The sequence below is a fragment of the Watersipora subatra genome, chromosome 9, assembly GCF_963576615.1.
Source record: "Watersipora subatra chromosome 9, tzWatSuba1.1, whole genome shotgun sequence".
NCBI lineage: Eukaryota > Metazoa > Bryozoa > Gymnolaemata > Cheilostomatida > Watersiporidae > Watersipora > Watersipora subatra.
This window is the reverse complement of record NC_088716.1, coordinates 63,897,000-63,920,793: the sequence shown is the minus strand read 5'-3', so window position 1 is coordinate 63,920,793 and position 23,794 is coordinate 63,897,000. Positions and strand designations below refer to the sequence as shown.

Below are 23,794 nucleotides of genomic sequence, written 5' to 3'. Positions count from 1 at the left end.
TGATAATTTCAGTACTCATTAATACATGTCATAATTAATAAAATTTGTTTTTGCTACCACCAATCATCGTTATTATTTTTTATCGTTTCACCTAGCTATATTTGCTTCAAATTTTCGTTAGCAGTTTTATCTAATAAATTAGATTTATGACTTGACTTTAGATGTTCACTTCTCACTTGTAGAAAGTGAAGAAAATCAATTGATCAACGCACATCTTTAACATCCAGAACCAAAGCTTTGAATCGTTGGCTTGGCGTACTTATGCTTTTGTTAAACATTTATTCATTTTTAAAATTACACTCGCAATTTATCCAACTCTCAATTTGAAAGCTTTTAGTAGATACGTATTAGAATGACATATCTATGAACGACATATATTTATTGCATTTGTTTTACTGATTACAGGATGTTTATGTGGTCCTACCAGCAGAAGCAGCTTTGTCAGTGTGGAAACTGCCATAAATGGGAAAGAGAGACTTGAATGTGTGCTGCATAAACCATGATGTTTTGTTTGAGTTTGCTGCAGTAGATGAGTTTGTCCTATTGTATTAGCTGAAACTATGTGAGTGGCCATGACTTGGATGGATATTTTTAATAAAAGCTTTATGCTGAGATGAAAATTTTTTGCTTGTAAAAATTATATAATAGAATAATATTGTTGAAGATAATGCAAAACATGGTTTGCAGAAAATTGAATACATCATAACCCCGTTGACACCTGTGCTGAAATCTTTTCTGATAGATGGATTTATGAAGTGCAATCAGAGCTGCATGGACAGGCACTTATTCATAGCTCGACCATTGGTTTAGTACTTGAATCAACTAATCAAATGTGACCAGTGAATTCTTTTCTACAAATTAATACCAATAATCACTGATAACATTGACAGTCGACTACACACTGGTTTCACCAGATGTTCTTTTCAAAGACGCAGCTAACTTATTTTACTTACGGTAGTAAGAAACTAGTTTTCGGTGTGGGCAATGATATACAGCCCCACCCCCAGGATAGGCGACGGGCATGATGTGGGCGGGGCTTTTGGGAGGCTGTATATCATTAGTGTGGGTAGCGACGAAACTGTGCCGATACAAAGACCTTATTCTACATAGTTTGCTTGACAGAATTACTGTAGACCGGTAGAATTGGTAGTCGGTACTAAGATGTTTACACAGCATTCAGAAAAAGCCAATATGACAAGTTTTTAATTTTCCTTGTTTGAGGCGTTTGAGACATGGGTAATAATGTATCTGTAGCTAGATTTAAAATTTTCTTCTAGCCAACACGAGCAAATACAAGATAAAATATATGCCAATAGAGCCGCGTAGGACTAGACTTTTATCGCAATGGCCTATGTAAATACGAGGGATAGAGACAGGTTGTATCATTATCGTTACATCATTTTGGGCAAGTCTGGGCAAGTTTTTTTGGCCTAAGCGTTTTTACCGCGATTGAGTTTTGTCGATTTTAATCTTCAAATATCTTGACAATGAGATCACCTAACACAACAAACAACATCTCAACTGATAGACAAAGAAAAATACTTTCTTTTACAATCAACTCAAATTTTACACAACCACATCTTTAAGGAGATATTGAGCAGCCAGCCGAGTGAACAACCTTTTGAGATCCATAAAAGATTCGATTGAGGAGAGGAGGTCGAACGAGTCGAGTTCGCTAAGCCAGCTCCTATCTCTTGCTCAATTGAGGCCGTGCCGACTGGAGAGCCGACCATGACTCGGTTCCGGCAGCCACGTGTAGAGTTGAAGAAGCTGCCTGCCGAGCCAGCCAAGAAGGACACAATCCGGAGAGAGCTCTCTATTAGTGGCACCACCTGGCCAAAGGTGGCCGAGGCAGTGCTGAACAAGCTTGGCACGTGCAGACTGAGTGGCATCACCACCAGCATTCAGGCTAGGCAACATGTGCTACAGCACTTCGTCATCTACGTGTGTCCCTGCCAATGGAAGCACGTTTCCCCTGACCAAGCGATATCACACCGAGAGGCACATGAGGGAGGCGAGTGCAGGAGTGTAGTCTACCTCATATGATGAAGTCGAGTGAACTAGCTTTCTGCAGATAAGAGGATGGCTTGCCGACCTCCCCATAAAGCTGTGTAAGCCTACACTGACCACTGCACGCCAGCTCCTCAAGGAGCCAGAAGCCAAATCAGTCAGGGTAGACAGGCATGCACGTAAGGGAGACTGACCTAACAGACAGATCGAGTAGGCAGAGCTGAAGCCGATTCGATCGAGTGTGGTTTCTCCACAGTTGAGTCAGCCTAGATTGACCGAGTAGCAAATTGACAGCCTGCCTGGATGAGAAGAGTCAAGGAGTCAGCTTGCCTGCCCACCCAGGACACACTCGGAGCTACTGCTCGTGTGTTGGGATGCCTCACAGCTGACAAACCCCTCTACTGCCGGCAGGAAGAAAGAGCGTGCCAGTTGTTGGAAGATATTCGCCGCTGGCAGGAGCTAGATCTCAGGATAGCCGGTTTAATATGTGCTAGAAAGCTGACTGGCACACACCTCACATTTGCAGACACAAGTCCAGCGTCTGGAGTACAGTGCTCGACAAGATCGTCTCTGGTCACAGCTCATCTCTTTTCCCAATGCTTAGAGGACAACCGACTCTGAGGCGACCAACACCATGACCAGGCTCAGCACCAACTCGGCAGACAACACAGCCCCGGTTATACTTCCAGTCAGCCAAAAGTCGGCTGCCGAGCTGACCATGCTACCAAGGGGTGAAGCCAAGCCTAAGCCAGGAACTATAAATGACACCACAGAAGTGACAAGAGCAGAACACCTGGAAGTCTCACCCTATGCAGTTACGTATGTTTATTACATATTCAACTATATCTTTATACATTTGCTGAGAAATAGATACACCCATCACCTTGCGCTCGAGTGGTTTATTTCCTTGTGGAGCAAGTAGAAGAACTCGGTTGGTTCCTTTACATGTCATAGCTTGATCAGCTTTTTCTAGGTGACAATGTTTTTGTCAGTAAATTGGTGATTGGTTTTATAATATAGAAAATAGCTGTCATTGACTGTTTACTCATTCTTCGCTATACTGACTTCCTGATGCTGAAGAGTTTTTGAAACTAGCAACTAAGTACAAGTACACATATATCATAGCTCTTTAGTACAGATTAACCTATATGTTTGCTATGTAAAATACACCTCTATCCCTACTCTGTAGTACAGACTGACCTATATGTTTGCTATGTAAAGTACACCTCTATCCCTACTCTGTAGTACAGACTGCCTATCTCATAATGTTGGATTTATCTTCTCATGAGCTATTGTATGAAGCTGCATTTGCTGGCTTCCCTCAGCTCACGCTTGATAATAAAAACAAATCTGAACTCTAACTTCCACAACATTGCAAAACTTCTGCAACATATAAAATATAAGATGCCTTGGAGAGGGTTTTTGTATATTTGACTACCTTTGCAAAGGGCTTAGAGTATAATTGGTGCTGTCATTAAATGTGTGCAAACAATTTTTAATGCATATATAATCTGTAATTGTGCCCAGCTGCAAATTTACTAAAGTCCATAAAACTAAGGCAATGTGCTAACTATCCAAGTAATTACATCCATGTTGCTCCAGCAACATCATTTAAAAACACGCCACAGGGTAGTGGCAACTGACTACTGTCCCTCTAATTATGCTCTTTTGAACTTTCTTGTAGCCGTGACAGGGGTTGGAGCGTTCACCGTCATCTCCTGCAAAAGATGACATAAGCTGACTGCTATTGATCATTCTCACTACAGTTTATCATTCTATTTACAACTATTACCTGACTGCTAATACAACTGTTACAATAACAACTTTTTTCTCTGGTTACTTTAATAATGAAACAATATGCTCTTTCATCGCTGAAAGGGAGGCGGATACACATGTTGATATTTTGCATCTATGCGGGTGGTGATGCAGAGACAGATACTTTTAATAATTTTAGCGGTAGGTCAAGGCCAAGCCATCTACCACAACCAGTAGGTAACCATCTAGGTATCTACTGAAAGTACAGTTATGGAGTTTGTGCTCAGCAACTTACCAAAACCAGCAGGTCTCCCTCGAGATATCTTGTGTAAGTACAGTTATGGGGTTTCCCGACCTGGTTGTGAACGAGTTTGTCACCCTCCGCTGTGAAGGTTGTCTGAAACAAGACCAACACTGATGAGCTTCTAGAAGAATGAAAAATCTGGCCTAGCTGAGAGTTGCTGTTAGAATCTCATGAGATGACAAAATTTCCTAGCACTTACTCATGCCTAAAGGAGGGGAGTCTAAAGCCTGCACCGCGGTGAGACGCTATCACTACCTCAAGGCTAGTCAATTCACCCTGTACTAAATTGGTCTGGTTTGTTGATGAAAGACAGTTATGAGCTGGTTTGTCCTCAGTGTACCACACAAAGAAATCCTCACAGAACCACATACCTTCATCTTTCTACCATCCATAGTTTCTTCATCAATTTCCTCTCCAAGTTTGAAAACTAGTGTTTTGTTTTTGAAAGTTGAAGATATTTTCAATGTTATTACGTCACCTTCCAAGTTCCATTCCTCATCGGCAGATGTATGATTGCCAATTTTTCGCAATGCAAAATTGACACCTACAAAACAAAGTAAACATTTTATCGATTTCAGTCTTTTGAGCTGTCAAAGCTCGTACAGAGATTTAAATGCGGGGTAGATGAAAACTCTGATGAAATCCAGTAGTGATGTACGAGTCTGGTAACAGTTTTCCCTAAACCCCTGCAATTCTTGATCTTTTTATGTGCTACAAGCTGTTTTTTGTGAAAGATTCTCTCACACAAAACTTTGCCAAACAAGCCTGATTGCAGGGCTGAATCACGCTCGCATACGGACTACCAGACGACAATAAGACAGAATTTTACAGACGTTACAGTTTGATATTGAAGAAACCTGAGTCTGTGTCAATATGAAATAGGGATTAACTGAATGGTGGTTTTCTCGAGTACTTTGATAGAGAGAGTTGTGAATCTGTCGCAAACAGCTTAGCTCCAAAATTTGGTTCATAGTCAAATTCAGAACTAGAAATAAATGTTATTGCGAGATTAAATTGTTTGTTCAGTTCGTTAAGATATATTCATATACATTATACATTGTATATATATATATAATTACAACTAAGGTTTTACTATATTATAAGTTGATACAGTAAAGTAATACTAAATTAAAAGAACTCTACAAGAAATTGGAGCAAATAGTAGTAGTTATAGAAAATAGTGGTACTTATCTTTCAGCTACTGTCAATCTCATGACCTGTCACCTGTCATGTCCTGTCAATCATCAAGTAGTAACCTGATGATTGACAGGAGAGGTCATGAAACTGCCAGTAGCTGCAAAGATAAGTGCCGGGTAGTACAGCTTGTGTATATATATATTATATATATACGAACTGTACTACCCGGTGTTGCCCGAGTAATAAAAAACCCTTTGGACAGAAAAATTATTTGTTTTTAACATATAACAACATTTGCCATTCTAACTTTCAAACTCCATATCATGAGAAAAGTGTTTTGTGTAGTTGAAATAAATTGAGAAAGAAAATAAAAACAACTGTAAAGGTTTTCAAACATTGTCAAACAACTGTAACTTTCAAACTTAGTATCACGAGGAAAATGTTTTGTGACGGTCAAATAAATTTAAAAAATAAAACAATTGTAAAAAGGTTTAGATATAAATGGGAAATAGCAAGTAATAGCTAAATTAAGTCTGTTTTGCTACAATTACAATAAAAGATGATTCGGTAATGATACAATTAATACGAACTGAGAAAAAAAATAAAAATGCTGAATATATAGAAATAATAATAACAATTGTTGCATAAAAGTGTGTGTGTATAAAAAAGGTTACTGTTCCACCAAAAGCTATCGATCAAAACTTTGAATACAACGATACTGGTACCTCTCGATGTTGGCACAAATGTAAAAAGGAGATATCGTACTGTCTTTGTCTGACTGAACAAAGAGAGAATGTCGAGGCTCTTACTACGGAAATAATACAATTGTCCGGGTGAAAAGAAATGGCCTTGACCGCGGATATAGCAATTGAACCTTACGAAAAACCGAAAATAGAAGTTCAAGAAAACACGAAAAAGCATCGCGCTTCATAGAATTAATAGAATTTCAAATAATACATCAATTAGCGTGTGCATACGCTACGCGGTATATGATAGTGACTAGGATCAAAAGACCTTGTATAGCTCAGTGGTAGAGCCCATGGATTTAAAAAACTTGCGGTAGCAATCTTTGTAAGATACGAGTAATATTTGAAATACGAGTGTACAAACCGATTCTTGATGGCCACTACACTATTAGGCCAAGTATTTCTCTTCTCGCTCAGTCTTTCTTCTCAGAACATTTGAAAAAAGTTTTTAACAGGTTGGCTAGTTGGATGGTGAACACAAGACAAAAGCGCATAACCAAACATACTAACGATACTAAAAAATATGAGGACAAAATTAAAGTAAGTCTAGTAAAAGATTTAAACTCAGCTTCAAGTGTGTGTTTAGTAAGTTAAATTCATTTAAGTTAAATTGAAAATTTTTATAATGCAGAGTCACAAAAGTTTACAAAAGATACATACTAAACGCGTTTGGTACATACCAAACGCGTTGCATATTATGTCTCTCTCAGACCACAGTTATCAACAACGTTTGTCTCAAAGGAAAAAACTCCATTCAATAGTGTACATAGGGATGTTACATTTTATTGCAGATCATAACAACTAAATAAGTATTTGATACTTTTTTAGTGTAGGTACTGAATTTTAACAATTAAATACAGTTTTTTCCACCGTAATGTCCTCTTCAGGTGGTTTTTCATAATACGGTAACCGATTAATTTTAACTTGGTTTATTTATATAGGAAATATTGCCTTGAGATGCGAGTAAATTGACATACAAGTACAGTACCAGAACACATTCAGCTCGTAAGTCGAGGTATGACTGTATGCGTATGTATCATAACCATTAAGAATATATTTCTTAGCAATTTATTTTTAATCATCACGGCCAGTTCCTCCACTTTAACTCATGTCACCCTTTTTTCTTTCCTATCGTTTACACTTCCTACCCAACAATAACTATTCTGTGGTCTGCGTTCTGAAACTTTCTAAAGAAATGATCAGAAGATGTTGGCTCTATGTTTGTCTCTCATTACATGCTCTTGCCCACCACTGCCTCTCACACTATACAAACATGTAACTCTTGCCCACCACTGCCTCTCACACTATACAAACATGTAACTCTTGCCCATCACTGCCTCTCACACTATACAAACATGTAACTCTTGCCCACCACTGCCTCTCACACGATACAAACATGTAACTCTTGCCCACCACTGCCTCTCACATTATCCAAACATGTAACTCTTGCCCACCACTGTCTCTCACACTATACAAACATGTAACTCTTGCCCACCACTGTCTCTCACACGATACAAACATGTAACTCTTGCCCACCACTGCCTCTCACACTATACAAACATGTAACTCTTGCCCACCACTGTCTCTCACACTATACAAACATGTAACTCTTGCCCACCACTGTCTCTCACACAATACAAACATGTAACTCTTGCCCACCACTGCCTCTCACACTATACAAACATGTAACTCTTGCCCACCACTGCCTCTCACACTATACAAACATGTAACTCTTGCCCACCACTGCCTCTCACACTATACAAACATGTAACACTTGCCCACCACTGCCTCTCACACTATACAAACATGTAACTCTTGCCCACCACTGTCTCTCACACTATACAAACATGTAACTCTTGCCCACCACTGTCTCTCACACTATACAAACATGTAACTCTTGCCCACCACTGTCTCTCACACTATACAAACATGTAACTCTTGCCCACCACTGTCTCTCACACAATACAAACATGTAACTCTTGCCCACCACTGCCTCTCACACTATACAAACATGTAACTCTTGCCCACCACTGCCTCTCACACTATACAAACATGTAACTCTTGCCCACCACTGCCTCTCACACTATACAAACATGTAACACTTGCCCACCACTGCCTCTCACACTATACAAACATGTAACTCTTGCCCACCACTGTCTCTCACACTATACAAACATGTAACTCTTGCCCACCACTGTCTCTCACACAATACAAACATGTAACTCTTGCCCATCACTGCCTCTCACACTATACAAATATGTAACTCTTGCCCACCACTGTCTCTCACACTATACAAACATGTAACACTTGCCCACCACTGTCTCTCACACTATACAAACATGTAACTCTTGCCCACCACTGCCTCTCACACGATACAAACATGTAACTCTTGCCCACCACTGTCTCTCACACTATACAAACATGTAACTCTTGCCCACCACTGTCTCTCACACTATACAAACATGTAACTCTTGCCCACCACTGTCTCTCACACTATACAAACATGTAACTCTTGCCTACCACTGCCTCTCACACTATACAAACATGTAATGTGAAAAAAACTGCTTATGTAGTGATTTGCAAACTGCAAAGTTTTGAAATCTTTAAATATCATCATTTCAGAATTTCCTTTTGATGTCGTGACAGATATCAGCTCAAATTTTTAACATCATATGTTGAGGTGGCCTATGTCTGCATAATAACAAACTCTGCCCAATGGTAGTGAAAACATCATGCATTGTATAGTGAGGAGAAATATGTTATGATGAGACATTCGTCTCTCTATAACATTGCCGGCTTTTCAATAAATCAAAGTTCAAGAGGGGAGTTGCCACAATGACTTCTAAATGACACGAACTTTGATAAAAGTCACATCCTCTAAACTGATAAGGATTGTGCAATGATTCAAAGATCCAAGAGAAAAGGGAGAAGAGGGAAAAGAGGGAGTGTTAAAATAAGCTATTTTAGAGTAAACAGAGACGTAGCACAATATATGCAGGCAAATCCGGTTGGTCTACGGATAGCCTCTGAGTGTTGCTAGACACTAAAGGCTGTGATTTCCATAGGCTAGTGAATGGTTCACATAGAAACAAAAACTATAAACTACTGAAACATAGTCGGCAGCAGAACTGATGCCGCAGCCTTAAGACTGGTTCACACTATATTATTGAATGTCAGCATCGTCCTCTCAGCATTCATCATCGACTATGCGCGACGTAAACTGATAGCATCGACGAAGCAACGCGGACACCGATAGTTCGACGAGCATTAATGACAACCTGTTCGATGTGCACCATTTGGGTGATGGTAATTCCCTGTAGCGGATAACGTGATCTATCTATTTCCGTTTATGATAGTTGCTGCGGGACTAGTACTTGGTTCGAGCGTGCGGCAACAAAGAGGTTCCTTGGTGACAACTTAAAACAAAATGAGGACAGTATGTAGCGGAGTAGCCGCTGATGTAAATGCCGATGAGTTTGTGATAATGTGAACATCGTTATCACCGATGATCACCGAAGTATTGTGGCATCAACGGCGAGACATGGCGATATTGTGTGAACCAGTCTTTATAGTAATTATGGTAAAAAATAAGTTGCAGTTAGCTACAGTACATACCGATAGCCAGCATGAAGGCCTCAAAGTTCTCCACGCTTGCTTGCTTCCATTTGCCTTCCAATTTCTTCACTAGTTCACACATTCTTCTCTCCTGTTTCTATTAATAGCTGAGCTAAATTTGTGTCTTTCCTGTACAATGGAGTCTACAAGAAAAAGCAAGGCTAGCATACGCACAAGCGGTTCACAAAATGCAAATGCGATGGAAGTTCGGATCCTCTATGTGTTACCTTAAAGGGCTAGTGTAACAGTATGGTCAAAAATATCTGATAGACTGGGGTGCGCTATAATGATAACATTCGATGTGTAACCATAAACCTGGAGTTATCTTCTACCTTCACCTTTCAACGAAATGTGATCACAGTAATCAGTTTACAAGAGACACGTGAAGGAGTCCTATAAAACTGTTAACAATATAGCACACGCTCTATTAGAAGGCAAGTGTCCAATTATCGTCTCCTAAAAACATTAGGATTTTTATCAGATAGCAGACCATGCATCACCACATCTGCACTTATTTATTGTTAACCAACTCGACTCGGTTACGGTATACCATCATATACCGACTCGACTCGGTTACAGTATACCATGATATATACCATGATATATACCATGATATATACCATGATATATACTATGATATATACCATGATATATACTATGATATATACCATGATATATACCATGATATATACCATGATATATACCATGATATATACCATGATATGTACCATGATATATACCATGATATATACCATGATATATACCATGATATATACCATGATATATACCATGATATATACCATGATATATACCATGATATATACCATGATATACCTAAACCAAGGCAAAAACTCCCGTAGTTCTCCTACAATTATCAGGGATACACGGTTAGAGTCTAAATGTCATACATGTATTTTAGTGTGCGACTTATGCATAGGAAACGTGAGAGCACACAAGGTGCTAGCCTAAGCTGCTGCGGGAATATTAACTAATTGCTAAGAAAATGTAGAAATGACCTTTTAGTTAACTTGAATAGGTAGATATGCATAACGGCTAGTCAACACCTGACTCTAAGTAAGCACTTTTTACCTGAATAAAAATAACATAAGGTCTCTTGAAGGTCATGTAGTGACAGGAGCATCACAGCTATATCACTGAGTGATTACACTAGCAGGTGTCTGCTTTACTGCGTCAATCATCAAGGCAGCCATCAAATGTGCATACATTTCCGTACTTTTTACATGTTTTTATATTCGCCATACATGTTCATACGGCTAGCATGTAGCCATACATGTTCATACAGCTAGCAAGTAGCCATACATGTTCATATAGCTAGCAAGTAGCCATACATGTTCATACAGCTAGCAAGTAGCCATACATGTTCATATAGCTAGCAAGTAGCCATACATTTTCATATAGCTAGCAAGTATCCATACATGTTCATATAGCTAGCAAGTAGCCATACATGTTCATGCAGCTAGCACGTAGCCATACATGTTCATACAGCTAGCAAGTAGCCATACATGTTCATGCAGCTAGCACGTAGCCATACATGTTCATACAGCTAGCAAGTAGCCATACATGTTCATATAGCTAGCATGTAGCCATACATGTTCATATAGCTAGCAAGTAGCCATACATGTTCATATAGCTAGCAAGTAGCCATACATGTTCATATAGCTAGCAAGTAGCCATACATGTTCATATAGCTAGCAAGTAGCCATACATGTTCATATAGTTAGCATGTAGCCATACCTGTTCATACAGCTAGCATATAGCCATAGACGTTCATATAGCTAGCATGTAGCCATACATATTTATACAGCTAGCAATATGAACAGAATTGATTGACACTTATGTAGTTAATTCCTAGTACAGTTTATTGTTACGCAATAGACACAGCTAACTGATCAAAGTCTATCTGACTTCAAATCTTAATTAACTTGATGAAGATGTCCGTCCATCAAAAGAATAACATACCAATAGACCCGGTAGACTTCACAACTGACTGCAGTAAACCTGCATATGGTCATCTCTAAAACCAATTCTTGATAAGAACTTAACAACTGAACTTTCTGTTAGAATTTGCTCCGCAGACACTGATGACAAAACAGTAGCTTATAATGTCAGTTGCCAATAGTGGCTTAAAAGTCAATTACATGTCCATTTTTCTGGTAAAATTGAATCCTGAATTCGAGGCTAATAAAAAGTACCCTTGATATCGTGAGATTTTCTCAATGTGCTGTCTCGCAGAGAATTTACGAAAATACATGTTATACTAAGATTCCGAATACATTGAGTCCATTTTGTTGGATTCTGGTGTTTAACGCTGTAAATATATTAAACAGACGAAGCTATAAGTCGTCACGCTAAATCTTTTGGACTAATGCAATGTTGAACAATAATTTTAGGAGTGTCATTGGTAACAGTATAAAAACACACCTAGTTTATTGTATATGCCCAGGTCCTCCTACCAGCCCACTTTTTGGCCAAGCTGCCCCTTGTAAATTTATCTCATTTTTTGCGTCTTCTAGTAGTGAGAATGCTAATTTGATGTAGCCCCAAGCGTAGTCAGATGCATTTCTTATATGGATCTGATTATCAGACATGACAAAGTTAAAAGAAGAGAATGCGAAGCTATTTAGGTTTGCCATCTGCTGCCACCTACTGCCTAATTGGTCAGCGTAGACGAAGTAATATCAATAAAAAAAGACAAGACATGCTTTGAAGATTATAATTTGATAGAAAACTAAACACTTGTAGTTAAAATTGATCTCTCTGTAAAAGGAGTCGAAGAGCTAGCAATGAACCCCCAACCACACACCTACCTTTCTCGCAACTGTCTCCACTTGTGTAATCAGTGTCTAATGTGAATAGCCAAGATACACCAGGCGTCTGCGGGTCGCCTGCCTAGCCCCACACTGCACTAATAATTCCGCTACACATCAATTATGCGCTCCCACGGTAAGTCCCATATAACTGTGATATGGACAGACTCCCTTAAAACAGTTCGTGGCCTTAGACCCTCATGTTTATCTATTAGCTTGTTGACAGAGATAACCACAGAGATAATAAGTCTAAGTGCTTCAAAGAAGAGCCAGCATGGACCGCCAGCATGTACCGCCAGCGGCCAGCATGTACCGGCATCGATTACTACCAAGTTGACCTTTGCCTTGTAAGACCACTTCAGCAACTCACCAGCTCGCATGATAAAGGATATGACTTGTATTATTGTATATTGTATTCTAACCTGGTATATATGACAAATATGATAAAGGATATGGACTGGTAGCATTGGTAGAGAAATTCTACGTTTAATTTTCATAACATCTGGAATTTTAGGTTTGGATTGGGTTAATTCAATTACAGTTATTTCAAAATAGATAGATTAATTCGATAACCATACGAAAAGCAGATTTGACAATTTTTGCTCAGGTTTTTCCTATAATGTTCTTCAAAGTGAGCAAGAGTATTGTCTCCCTCATTTTCTTACCGCTACTACTACTAGTACTAGTCTCAAAATCCATGACTTTAAATTTAAAAAAAGAATGAAGTACAGCTTACCGTAATATTATTCTATCGGAAAACCAAACCATGCGAAAAAGAACTGTCTACCTACATACAACTGACAGAGCTAGTATGTTTCAAGAAACTTGGCGCTTGATGCTGGACATTATTTCAAGTGTCATATGTAGGATATTATTTTAGGCGTGGTATGTTGGACATTATTTCATGTGTCATATATTGGATATTACTTTAGGCGTGGTATGCTGGACATTATTTCAGGTGTCATATGTTGGATATTACTTTAGGCATGGTATGCTGGAAATTATTTCAGGTGTCATATGTTGGATATTACTTTAGGCGTGGTATGTTGGACATTATTTCAAGTGTCATATGTTGGATATTACTTTAGGCGTGGTATGCTGGACATTATTTCATGTGTCATATGTTGGATATTACTTTAGGCGTGGTATGTTGGACATTATTTCATGTGTCATATATTGGATATTACTTTAGGCGTGGTATGCTGGACATTATTTCAGGTGTCATATGTTGGATATTACTTTAGGTGTGGTATGCTGGACATTATTTCAGGTGTCATATGTAGGATACTATAATTATAGGCGTGGATTCATCTAATACAGTCATTCCTCGACATATGAGCTTAACGTGTTCTGGGACTGTACCTGTATGTCAATTTTCTTGTATCTTAAATCAATTTATTCTATATAAAATGACTTAATACCAATAACTCTGTTCTGACACTGAAAAAACCATCTAAAACATGATAACACGGTGAAAAAATGTGTTTTTAAATGTTGTAATTCGCTACCTACACCCACAAAGTAATAAATACTTATTTAGTGGTTATGATCTGCAATAAAATGTAACATTACTATGTACAGCACTGTATGGAGTTTTACATTTGAGTCAAACAAAGTGGTTAACGGTAGTGTGAGTGAGAGACTTGACAGCAACGTGTTCGATACACTAAACTTTTATGAAGCTACCTAACATAACATAAACTTTGAATTTAACTTAAATGAATTTAGCTTATGAAACACCTACACGCAAACTTAGAGCTAAGTTTCAATCCTTTGCTTGACGTAACTGTAATGTTGTCTTCGTTTTGATTCTTTATAATCTTTTTCCAGCTTGGTGCGTTTGCGTTGCTTTAGCTATAACTTTTGGCTGGCCTTTCAAACTTTTTTACAAACTGATTCAACAAAAATACAAAAGCGGCCTCTCGCATATTTGGCCACGTATTGGCCGCATAGAAAACCGACTTGTGTATCTTGGAGTTTGTTATATTTTAAGGTAGATACTTGCTCGAAGTTTTACTCGTATCTCGATTTTTTCACATGTCGGGGCACTTGTATTTCACATGTAGGGGCAGTTGTATTTCACATGTCGGGGCACTTGTATTTCACATGTCGGGGCACTTGTATTTCACATGTCGGGGCACTTGTATGGTTGAGATATGACTTGTATGGTTGAGATATGACATTACTTGGAATTTAACATTGTTCTTGGAACAATTCTGATGTTAAGATGATCATGGTCAAGGTGTTACAGCAATAGAAAAGGGTGAATGAAAATATTCAGGAATGACTATTACAAAATAAGGCTGGTTCACATTATATCGCCGTATGTCAGCGTTTTGCTTTCAGCGTACACCGATGGCATCGATGAAGCAACGCAAACACATCTGAAAGTTTGCAGCTGTCAAACTTTCCCGATATTTCATCAAACACCGACGACCGCTTTTACAATGTGAACCATTTTGGCGATAGTAATTCACGGCAACGGATGGCGAGATTTATTTATTTCCGTTTATGATAGTTGCTGCGGGACTGGTATTTGATTCCAGCACGCGAAAACAAAGAAGTTTCTTCGTGAAAATTAGAAAAAAATGAGAACATCTGGTAGTCAATGACCTTATTCAAGTCAACCATCTGGTAGTCAACAGCCTTGCACAAGTCAACCATCTGGTAGTCAATGAACTTACTCAAATCAACCATCTGATAGTCATTGAACTTACTCAAGTCAACCATCTGATAGTCAATGAACTCACTAAAGTCAACCATCTGATAGTCAATGAACTTACTCAAATCAACCATCTAATAGTCAATGAACTTACTCAAATCAACCATCTGATAGTCAATGAACTTACTCAAATCAACCATCTGATAGTCAATGAACTTACTCAAGTCAACCCTCTGGTAATCGATGATATTACCAGAGATGTAACTTGACTTCATAAGGATATGGATGTAGACCTCCATAACTGCGCAAGTAAATGTTAATTGCCTACAGAAGGCTGCTGTATTTGGTTTTCCATATTTACTTTATTCTATTCGTGTACACATCATCTTGCTGATATCTCTATACTAAGCAAGCAATGTTTTGTGTTTTTTTATTATTTCCATGATATGCCTAGCTGTTGACAAGAACCGGGCTACTCTCTAATATATTATACTTTAGAGTATGCCTGGGTGCCATAGTAAAATGGATTACCGAAGCATTACCACATTATCCTGTTTGTCATACCAACACTTACCACATGTCATACCAACACCTACCCCTCGTCATACCAATACCTACCACTTGTCATACCAATGCCTACCACTTGTCATACCAACACCTACCCCTCGTCATACCAATACCTACCCCTCGTCATACCAATACCTACCACTTGTCATACCAATGCCTACCACTTGCCATACCAATACCTACTATTTGATTCGCAAACAGATAAGTGATAAATTTTTAGTTAAATGTTTGAAGTTTACTAAAATAGATACTAAAACTTCCTTTAAGTATGTGTTTAGTAAGCTAAATCCATTTAAGTTAGATTCAGCGGTCATGTTACACGTCTGTCTTGAAGGTAAGAACTGTCCATGGTACGTACTGCACATAGTACTTTGTAATGTTACATTTTCTTGCAGATCATAACCACAAAATGCACTAAAGTTACCTATTGTAGGTAGCTAGAGTTACCAAGGTTAACATATTGTTTTGTTACTTTTTTTAATGATTTTTACCAGGAAGTGTTTGTATTAGATAATTACTATGGGTTTCTATACGACTCTATACAATATTTTTGCCTTACGAAGCCAACACTGAAATGAACTAAAATCATATAAGTGTATACCAAATAATTTTTCATCGAAATCATAGCAAAACAGACTATATTTAGCCATTACTTGCTAATGATTTCACATTTACATCTAAACACCTTTCAAGTGTTATTTTTCCTCTTAATTTATTTCAACAAAACACTTTTTTCATGATATGAAATTTAAAAGTAATAGCTGTTTGAAAAAGTTTGAACACCTTTAGTTGCTTTATTTTTCTTTCAATTCATTTGAACTGCACGAAAACTCTTTTCTCATGATATGAAGTTTTAAAATTAGAATGGTAAATGTTGTATATACTAAATAAAACTCAAATTTTCTCTCCAAAACTTTTTTATTACCGGGGCAACACTGGGCATTCACTTAGTCTTGTATATACAATTGGGCCTCCTGATGTTAGACTGTTGTATACTCAAGCATCATAATACACTAGCGTAGCTAGTGTATTATGATGCATGCTGGTACCAGCATTCCACTTACCTAAACACCTTGAAGCCTAATCTTGAATATACAAGTAGTTCCCTGATGCTAGACTGTATTAACAAATTCCAGGGACTGTAAGAGCACTTAGAATAGTGCAAGTCCTTTTGAACTGAATATCATGTTGAAGTTCCAAGCTTGTGGAACTCAATGAAAAAACAGTTATCAAATATAGTAAATAGTTCTTTTACACTATTTTAAAGAAATGATGTTTTAGAGATAACTGCAGAAACATTATAATTGCATTACCCAAGCCTGATAGAGTGTGATATTTGCCATGCATATTATAATTGCAGTACCCAAGCCTGATAGAGTGTGATATTTGCCATGCATATTATAATTGCAGTACCCAAGCCTGATATAGTGTGATATTTGCCATGCATATTATAATTGCATTACCCAAGCCTGATAGAGTGTGATATTTGACATGCATATTATAATTGCAGTACCCAAGCCTGATAGAGTGTGATATTTGCCATGCATATTATAATTGCATTACCCAAGCCTGATAGAGTGTGATATTTGACATGCATATTATAATTGCAGTACCCAAGCCTGATAGAGTGTGATATTTGACATGCATATTATAATTGCAGTACCCAAGCCTGATAGTGTGATATTTGCCATGCATATTATAATTGCATTACCCAAGCCTGATAGAGTGTGATATTTGCCATGCATATTATAATTGCAGTACCCAAGCCTGATAGAGTGTGATATTTGACATGCATATTATAATTGCAGTACCCAAGCCTGATAGAGTGTGATATTTGCCATACATAGAAAAAGAAATTTTAGCGTGAAGCTGTTGTTGCTGAGATGACTTCTAGCTTTGTCTAATTCGGATCCTTTGTTACCAAAAATCAGTCAATCAGTGTGTCATTAGTAACTAATGCTCTGTCAACAGACACATAATTTTCCATTTCTTGGTTCATTTTTTATTTACAATCATCTCCATTTCGGGCATTTCTTAAAAGTGCGCTCAGTTTTTCGGCGATATCTTGAAAGCTAGTAGTTGAATCGACTTGACACTTCGGAACAAACATGAAGAACATGTCCATTTACTACAAAAACTGCAAGCGCAGAAAAATAAAGCAAAACTATGTGAGTTTACTCAGGTGTAGGATCAGGTGGGAAAACAGTTCCCCAAATCATCGGAGAACTGTTTTTCTTGTGCTCAAGTGTTGATACTCTTCTTGTGTTAATATCTTAGCAGTGTCTCGATAGACTACAGTTAGTATTATGTAGATGTACCGGTACATAATATCTTAGCAGTGTCTCGATAGACTACAGTTAGTATTATGTAGAAGTACCGGTACATAATATCTCAGCAGTGTCTCGATATACTACAGTTAGTATTATGTAGATGTACCGGTACATATCTTAGCAGTGTCTCGATAGACTACAGTTAGTATAATGTAGATGTACCGGTATATAATATCTTAGCAGTGTCTCGATAGACTACAGTTAGTATTATGTAGATGTACCGGTACATAATATCTTAGCAGTGTCTCGATAGACTACAGTTAGTATTATGTAGAAGTACCGGTGTATAATATCTTAGCAGTGTCTCGATAGACTACAGTTAGTATTATGTAGATGTACCGGTACATAATATCTTAGCAGTGTCTCGATAGACTACAGTTAGTATTATGTAGAAGTACCGGTACATAATATCTTAGCAGTGTCTCGATAGACTACAGTTAGTATTATGTAGAAGTACCGGTGTATAATATCTTAGCAGTGTCTCGATAGACTACAGTTAGTATTATGTAGATGTACCGGTGTATAATATCTTAGCAGTGTCTCGATAGACTACAGTTAGTATTATGTAGAAGTACCTGTGTATAATATCTTAGCAGTGTCTCGATAGATCACAGTTAGTATAATGTAGATGTACCGGTGTATAATATCTTAGCAGTGTCTCGATAGATCACAGTTAGTATAATGTAGATGTACCGGTGTATAATATCTTAGCAGTGTCTCGATAGATCACAGTTAGTATAATGTAGATGTACCGGTGTATAATATCTTAGCAGTGTCTCGATAGATCACAGTTAGTATAATGTAGATGTACCGGTGTATAATATCTTAGCAGTGTCTCGATAGACTACAGTTAGTATTATGTAGAAGTACCTGTGTATAATATCTTAGCAGTGTCTCGATAGACTACAGTTAGTATAATGTAGATGTACCGGTGTATAATATCTTAGCAGTGTCTCGATAGACTACAGTTAGTATTATGTAGATGTACCGGTGTATAATATCTTAGCAGTGTCTCGATAGACTAAAGTTAGTATTATGTAGAAGTACCGGTGTATAATATCTTAGCAGTGTCTCGATAGACTACAGTCAGTATAATGTAGATGTACCGGTGTATAATATCTTAGCAGTGTCTCGATAGACTACAGTTAGTATTATGTAGAAGTACCGGTACATAATATCTCAGCAGTGTCTCGATAGACTAAAGTTAGTATTATGTAGAAGTACCGGTGTATAATATCTTAGCAGTGTCTCGATAGACTACAGTCAGTATAATGTAGATGTACCGGTGTATAATATCTTAGCAGTGTCTCGATAGACTACAGTTAGTATTATGTAGAAGTACCGGTGTATAATATCTTAGCAGTGTCTCGATAGACTACAGTCAGTATAATGTAGATGTACCGGTGTATAATATCTTAGCAGTGTCTCGATAGATTACAGTTAGTATTATGTAGATGTACCGGTGTATAATATCTTAGCAGTGTCTCGATAGACTAAAGTTAGTATTATGTAGAAGTACCGGTGAATAATATCTTAGCAGTGTCTCGATAGACTACAGTCAGTATAATGTAGATGTACCGGTGTATAATATCTTAGCAGTGTCTCGATAGACTAAAGTTAGTATTATGTAGAAGTACCGGTGTATAATATCTTAGCAGTGTCTCGATAGACTACAGTCAGTATAATGTAGATGTACCGGTGTATAATATCTTAGCAGTGTCTCAATAGACTACAGTTAGTATTATGTAGAAGTACCGGTACATAATATCTTAGCAGTGTCTCGATAGACTACAGTTAGTATTATGTAGATGTACCGGTGTATAATATCTTAGCAGTGTCTCGATATACTACAGTTAGTATTATGTAGATGTACCGGTGTATAATATCTTAGCAGTGTCTCGATAGACTACAGTTAGTATTATGTAGAAGTACCGGTGTATAATATCTTAGCAGTGTCTCGATAGACTACAGTTAGTATTATGTAGATGTACCGGTGTATAATATCTTAGCAGTGTCTCGATAGACTACAGTTAGTATTATGTAGATGTACCGGTACATAATATCTTAGCAGTGTCTCGATAGACTACAGTTAGTATTATGTAGAAGTACCGGTGTATAATATCTTAGCAGTGTCTCGATAGACTACAGTTAGTATTATGTAGATGTACCGGTGTATAATATCTTAGCAGTGTCTCGATAGACTACAGTTAGTATTATGTAGATGTACCGGTACATAATATCTTAGCAGTGTCTCGATAGACTACAGTTAGTATTATGTAGAAGTACCGGTGTATAATATCTTAGCAGTGTCTCGATAGACTACAGTTAGTATTATGTAGATGTACCGGTGTATAATATCTTAGCAGTGTCTCGATAGACTACAGTTAGTATTATGTAGATGTACCGGTACATAATATCTTAGCAGTGTCTCGATAGACTACAGTTAGTATTATGTAGAAGTACCGGTGTATAATATCTTAGCAGTGTCTCGATAGACTACAGTTAGTATTATGTAGATGTACCGGTGTATAATATCTTAGCAGTGTCTCGATAGACTACAGTTAGTATTATGTAGAAGTACCTGTGTATAATATCTTAGCAGTGTCTCGATAGACTACAGTTAGTATAATGTAGATGTACCGGTGTATAATATCTTAGCAGTGTCTCGATAGACTACAGTTAGTATTATGTAGAAGTACCGGTACATAATATCTCAGCAGTGTCTCGATAGACTACAGTTAGTATTATGTAGAAGTACCTGTGTATAATATCTTAGCAGTGTCTCGATAGATCACAGTTAGTATAATGTAGATGTACCGGTGTATAATATCTTAGCAGTGTCTCGATAGATCACAGTTAGTATAATGTAGATGTACCGGTGTATAATATCTTAGCAGTGTCTCGATAGACTACAGTTAGTATTATGTAGAAGTACCGGTGTATAATATCTTAGCAGTGTCTCGATAGACTACAGTTAGTATTATGTAGAAGTACCGGTGTATAATATCTTAGCAGTGTCTCGATAGACTACAGTTAGTATTATGTAGATGTACCGGTGTATAATATCTTAGCAGTGTCTCGATAGACTACAGTTAGTATTATGTAGATGTACCGGTACATAATATCTTAGCAGTGTCTCGATAGACTACAGTTAGTATTATGTAGAAGTACCGGTGTATAATATCTTAGCAGTGTCTCGATAGACTACAGTTAGTATTATGTAGATGTACCGGTGTATAATATCTTAGCAGTGTCTCGATAGACTACAGTTAGTATTATGTAGATGTACCGGTGTATAATATCTTAGCAGTGTCTCGATAGACTACAGTTAGTATTATGTAGAAGTACCGGTGTATAATATCTTAGCAGTGTCTCGATAGACTACAGTTAGTATTATGTAGATGTACCGGTGTATAATATCTTAGCAGTGTCTCGATAGACTACAGTTAGTATTATGTAGATGTACCGGTGTATAATATCTTAGCAGTGTCTCGATAGACTACAGTTAGTATTATGTAGATGTACCGGTACATAATATCTTAGCAGTGTCTCGATAGACTACAGTTAGTATTATGTAGAAGTACCGGTGTATAATATCTTAGCAGTGTCTCGATAGACTACAGTTAGTATTATGTAGATGTACCGGTGTATAATATCTTAGCAGTGTCTCGATAGACTACAGTTAGTATTATGTAGATGTACCGGTACATAATATCTTAGCAGTGTCTCGATAGACTACAGTTAGTATTATGTAGAAGTACCGGTGTATAATATCTTAGCAGTGTCTCGATAGACTACAGTTAGTATTATGTAGATGTACCGGTGTATAATATCTTAGCAGTGTCTCGATAGACTACAGTTAGTATTATGTAGAAGTACCTGTGTATAATATCTTAGCAGTGTCTCGATAGATCACAGTTAGTATAATGTAGATGTACCGGTGTATAATATCTTAGCAGTGTCTCGATAGATCACAGTTAGTATAATGTAGATGTACCGGTGTATAATATCTTAGCAGTGTCTCGATAGATCACAGTTAGTATAATGTAGATGTACCGGTGTATAATATCTTAGCAGTGTCTCGATAGACTACAGTTAGTATTATGTAGAAGTACCTGTGTATAATATCTTAGCAGTGTCTCGATAGACTACAGTTAGTATAATGTAGATGTACCGGTGTATAATATCTTAGCAGTGTCTCGATAGACTACAGTTAGTATTATGTAGAAGTACCGGTACATAATATCTCAGCAGTGTCTCGATAGACTACAGTTAGTATTATGTAGAAGTACCTGTGTATAATATCTTAGCAGTGTCTCGATAGATCACAGTTAGTATAATGTAGATGTACCGGTGTATAATATCTTAGCAGTGTCTCGATAGATCAAAGTTAGTATAATGTAGATGTACTGGTGTATAATATCTTAGCAGTGTCTCGATAGACTACAGTTAGTATTATGTAGATGTACCGGTGTATAATATCTTAGCAGTGTCTCGATAGACTACAGTTAGTATTATGTAGAAGTACCGGTGTATAATATCTTAGCAGTGTCTCGATAGACTAAAGTTAGTATTATGTAGAAGTACCGGTGTATAATATCTTAGCAGTGTCTTGATAGACTACAGTCAGTATAATGTAGATGTACCGATGTATAATATCTTAGCAGTGTCTCGATAGACTACAGTTAGTATAATGTAGATGTACCGGTGTATAATATCTTAGCAGTGTCTCGATAGACTACAGTTAGTATTATGTAGAAGTACCGGTGTATAATATCTTAGCAGTGTCTCGATAGACTACAGTTAGTATTATGTAGAAGTACCGGTACATAATATCTCAGCAGTGTCTCGATATACTACAGTTAGTATTATGTAGATGTACCGGTGTATAATATCTTAGCAGTGTCTCGATAGACTACAGTTAGTATTATGTAGATGTACCGGTGTGTAATATCTTAGCAGTGTCTCGATATACTACAGTTAGTATTATGTAGATGTACCGGTGTATAATATCTTAGCAGTGTCTCGATAGACTAAAGTTAGTATTATGTAGAAGTACCGGTGTATAATATCTTAGCAGTGTCTCGATAGACTACAGTCAGTATTATGTAGAAGTACCGGTGTATAATATCTTAGCAGTGTCTCGATAGACTACAGTTAGTATTATGTAGATGTACCGGTACATAATATCTTAGCAGCGTCTCGATAGACTACTGTTAGTATTTTGTCCCACATAAACTGTAGACGCTCCAGTAAGGTAAACCTCTTTTTCATAAATTCGGTATTACATAAAGAATTGATGTAGTTTTTGCTTTGCTTTCAAAAATTTGTTTCATGTACTAGCAATAACCTTTTCATCAGATTCTCTGCAACTTTAAAGTGTCAAATAATGCATTTCGTCGTATATGCCTCATATAGGCAGATGTTAACCGCTATAATATACATGTATATACATATTTTTCTCTACCACTTCCACAATAGAGTATACAATCTTTAAATGAGTGGAGATAAAGCAATATTTATTAGCTAAATAATATATTGAGTATGGAGTACTAGAAATTTCGATTACTGTACCCAAATAGGCTAATACTGCAAAAATAGCAACTAGAGACATTGCAGAGTAATGTATTATGCAATACCGTAAATTCCAGCGTATAAGTCGAAAATCTGATACCAAATTCCAAGCTTAAAAATCCATCCTCGATATTTACAGCGGTCACTTTTTTCATGACACGAATTCTAGTAAAATTCAACTTCAGAAAACCTTCGCAAATCAAATTTACATGATATGACATATGGGCATTTATTTATAAAATAGTAAAATACTAGTAATCTTACTC

The 23,794-nt window shown here is 37.3% G+C and overlaps 1 protein-coding gene across 1 annotated transcript; it reads right to left on the bottom strand.

The window, feature by feature from the left end:
• Positions 1-3,415: 3,415 nt before the first annotated feature.
• On the bottom strand, positions 3,416-12,497 carry LOC137404236 (fatty acid-binding protein, liver-like). Its single transcript, XM_068090400.1, has 5 exons — positions 12,396-12,497; positions 9,568-9,710; positions 4,441-4,613; positions 4,061-4,162; positions 3,416-3,728 (listed from the first exon to the last, which is right to left on the bottom strand). Exons 2-5 carry the CDS (start codon positions 9,647-9,649, stop codon positions 3,669-3,671), a joined length of 417 nt encoding a protein of 138 aa, XP_067946501.1. The 5' UTR covers positions 9,650-9,710; positions 12,396-12,497; the 3' UTR covers positions 3,416-3,668.
• Positions 12,498-23,794: the final 11,297 nt, after the last annotated feature.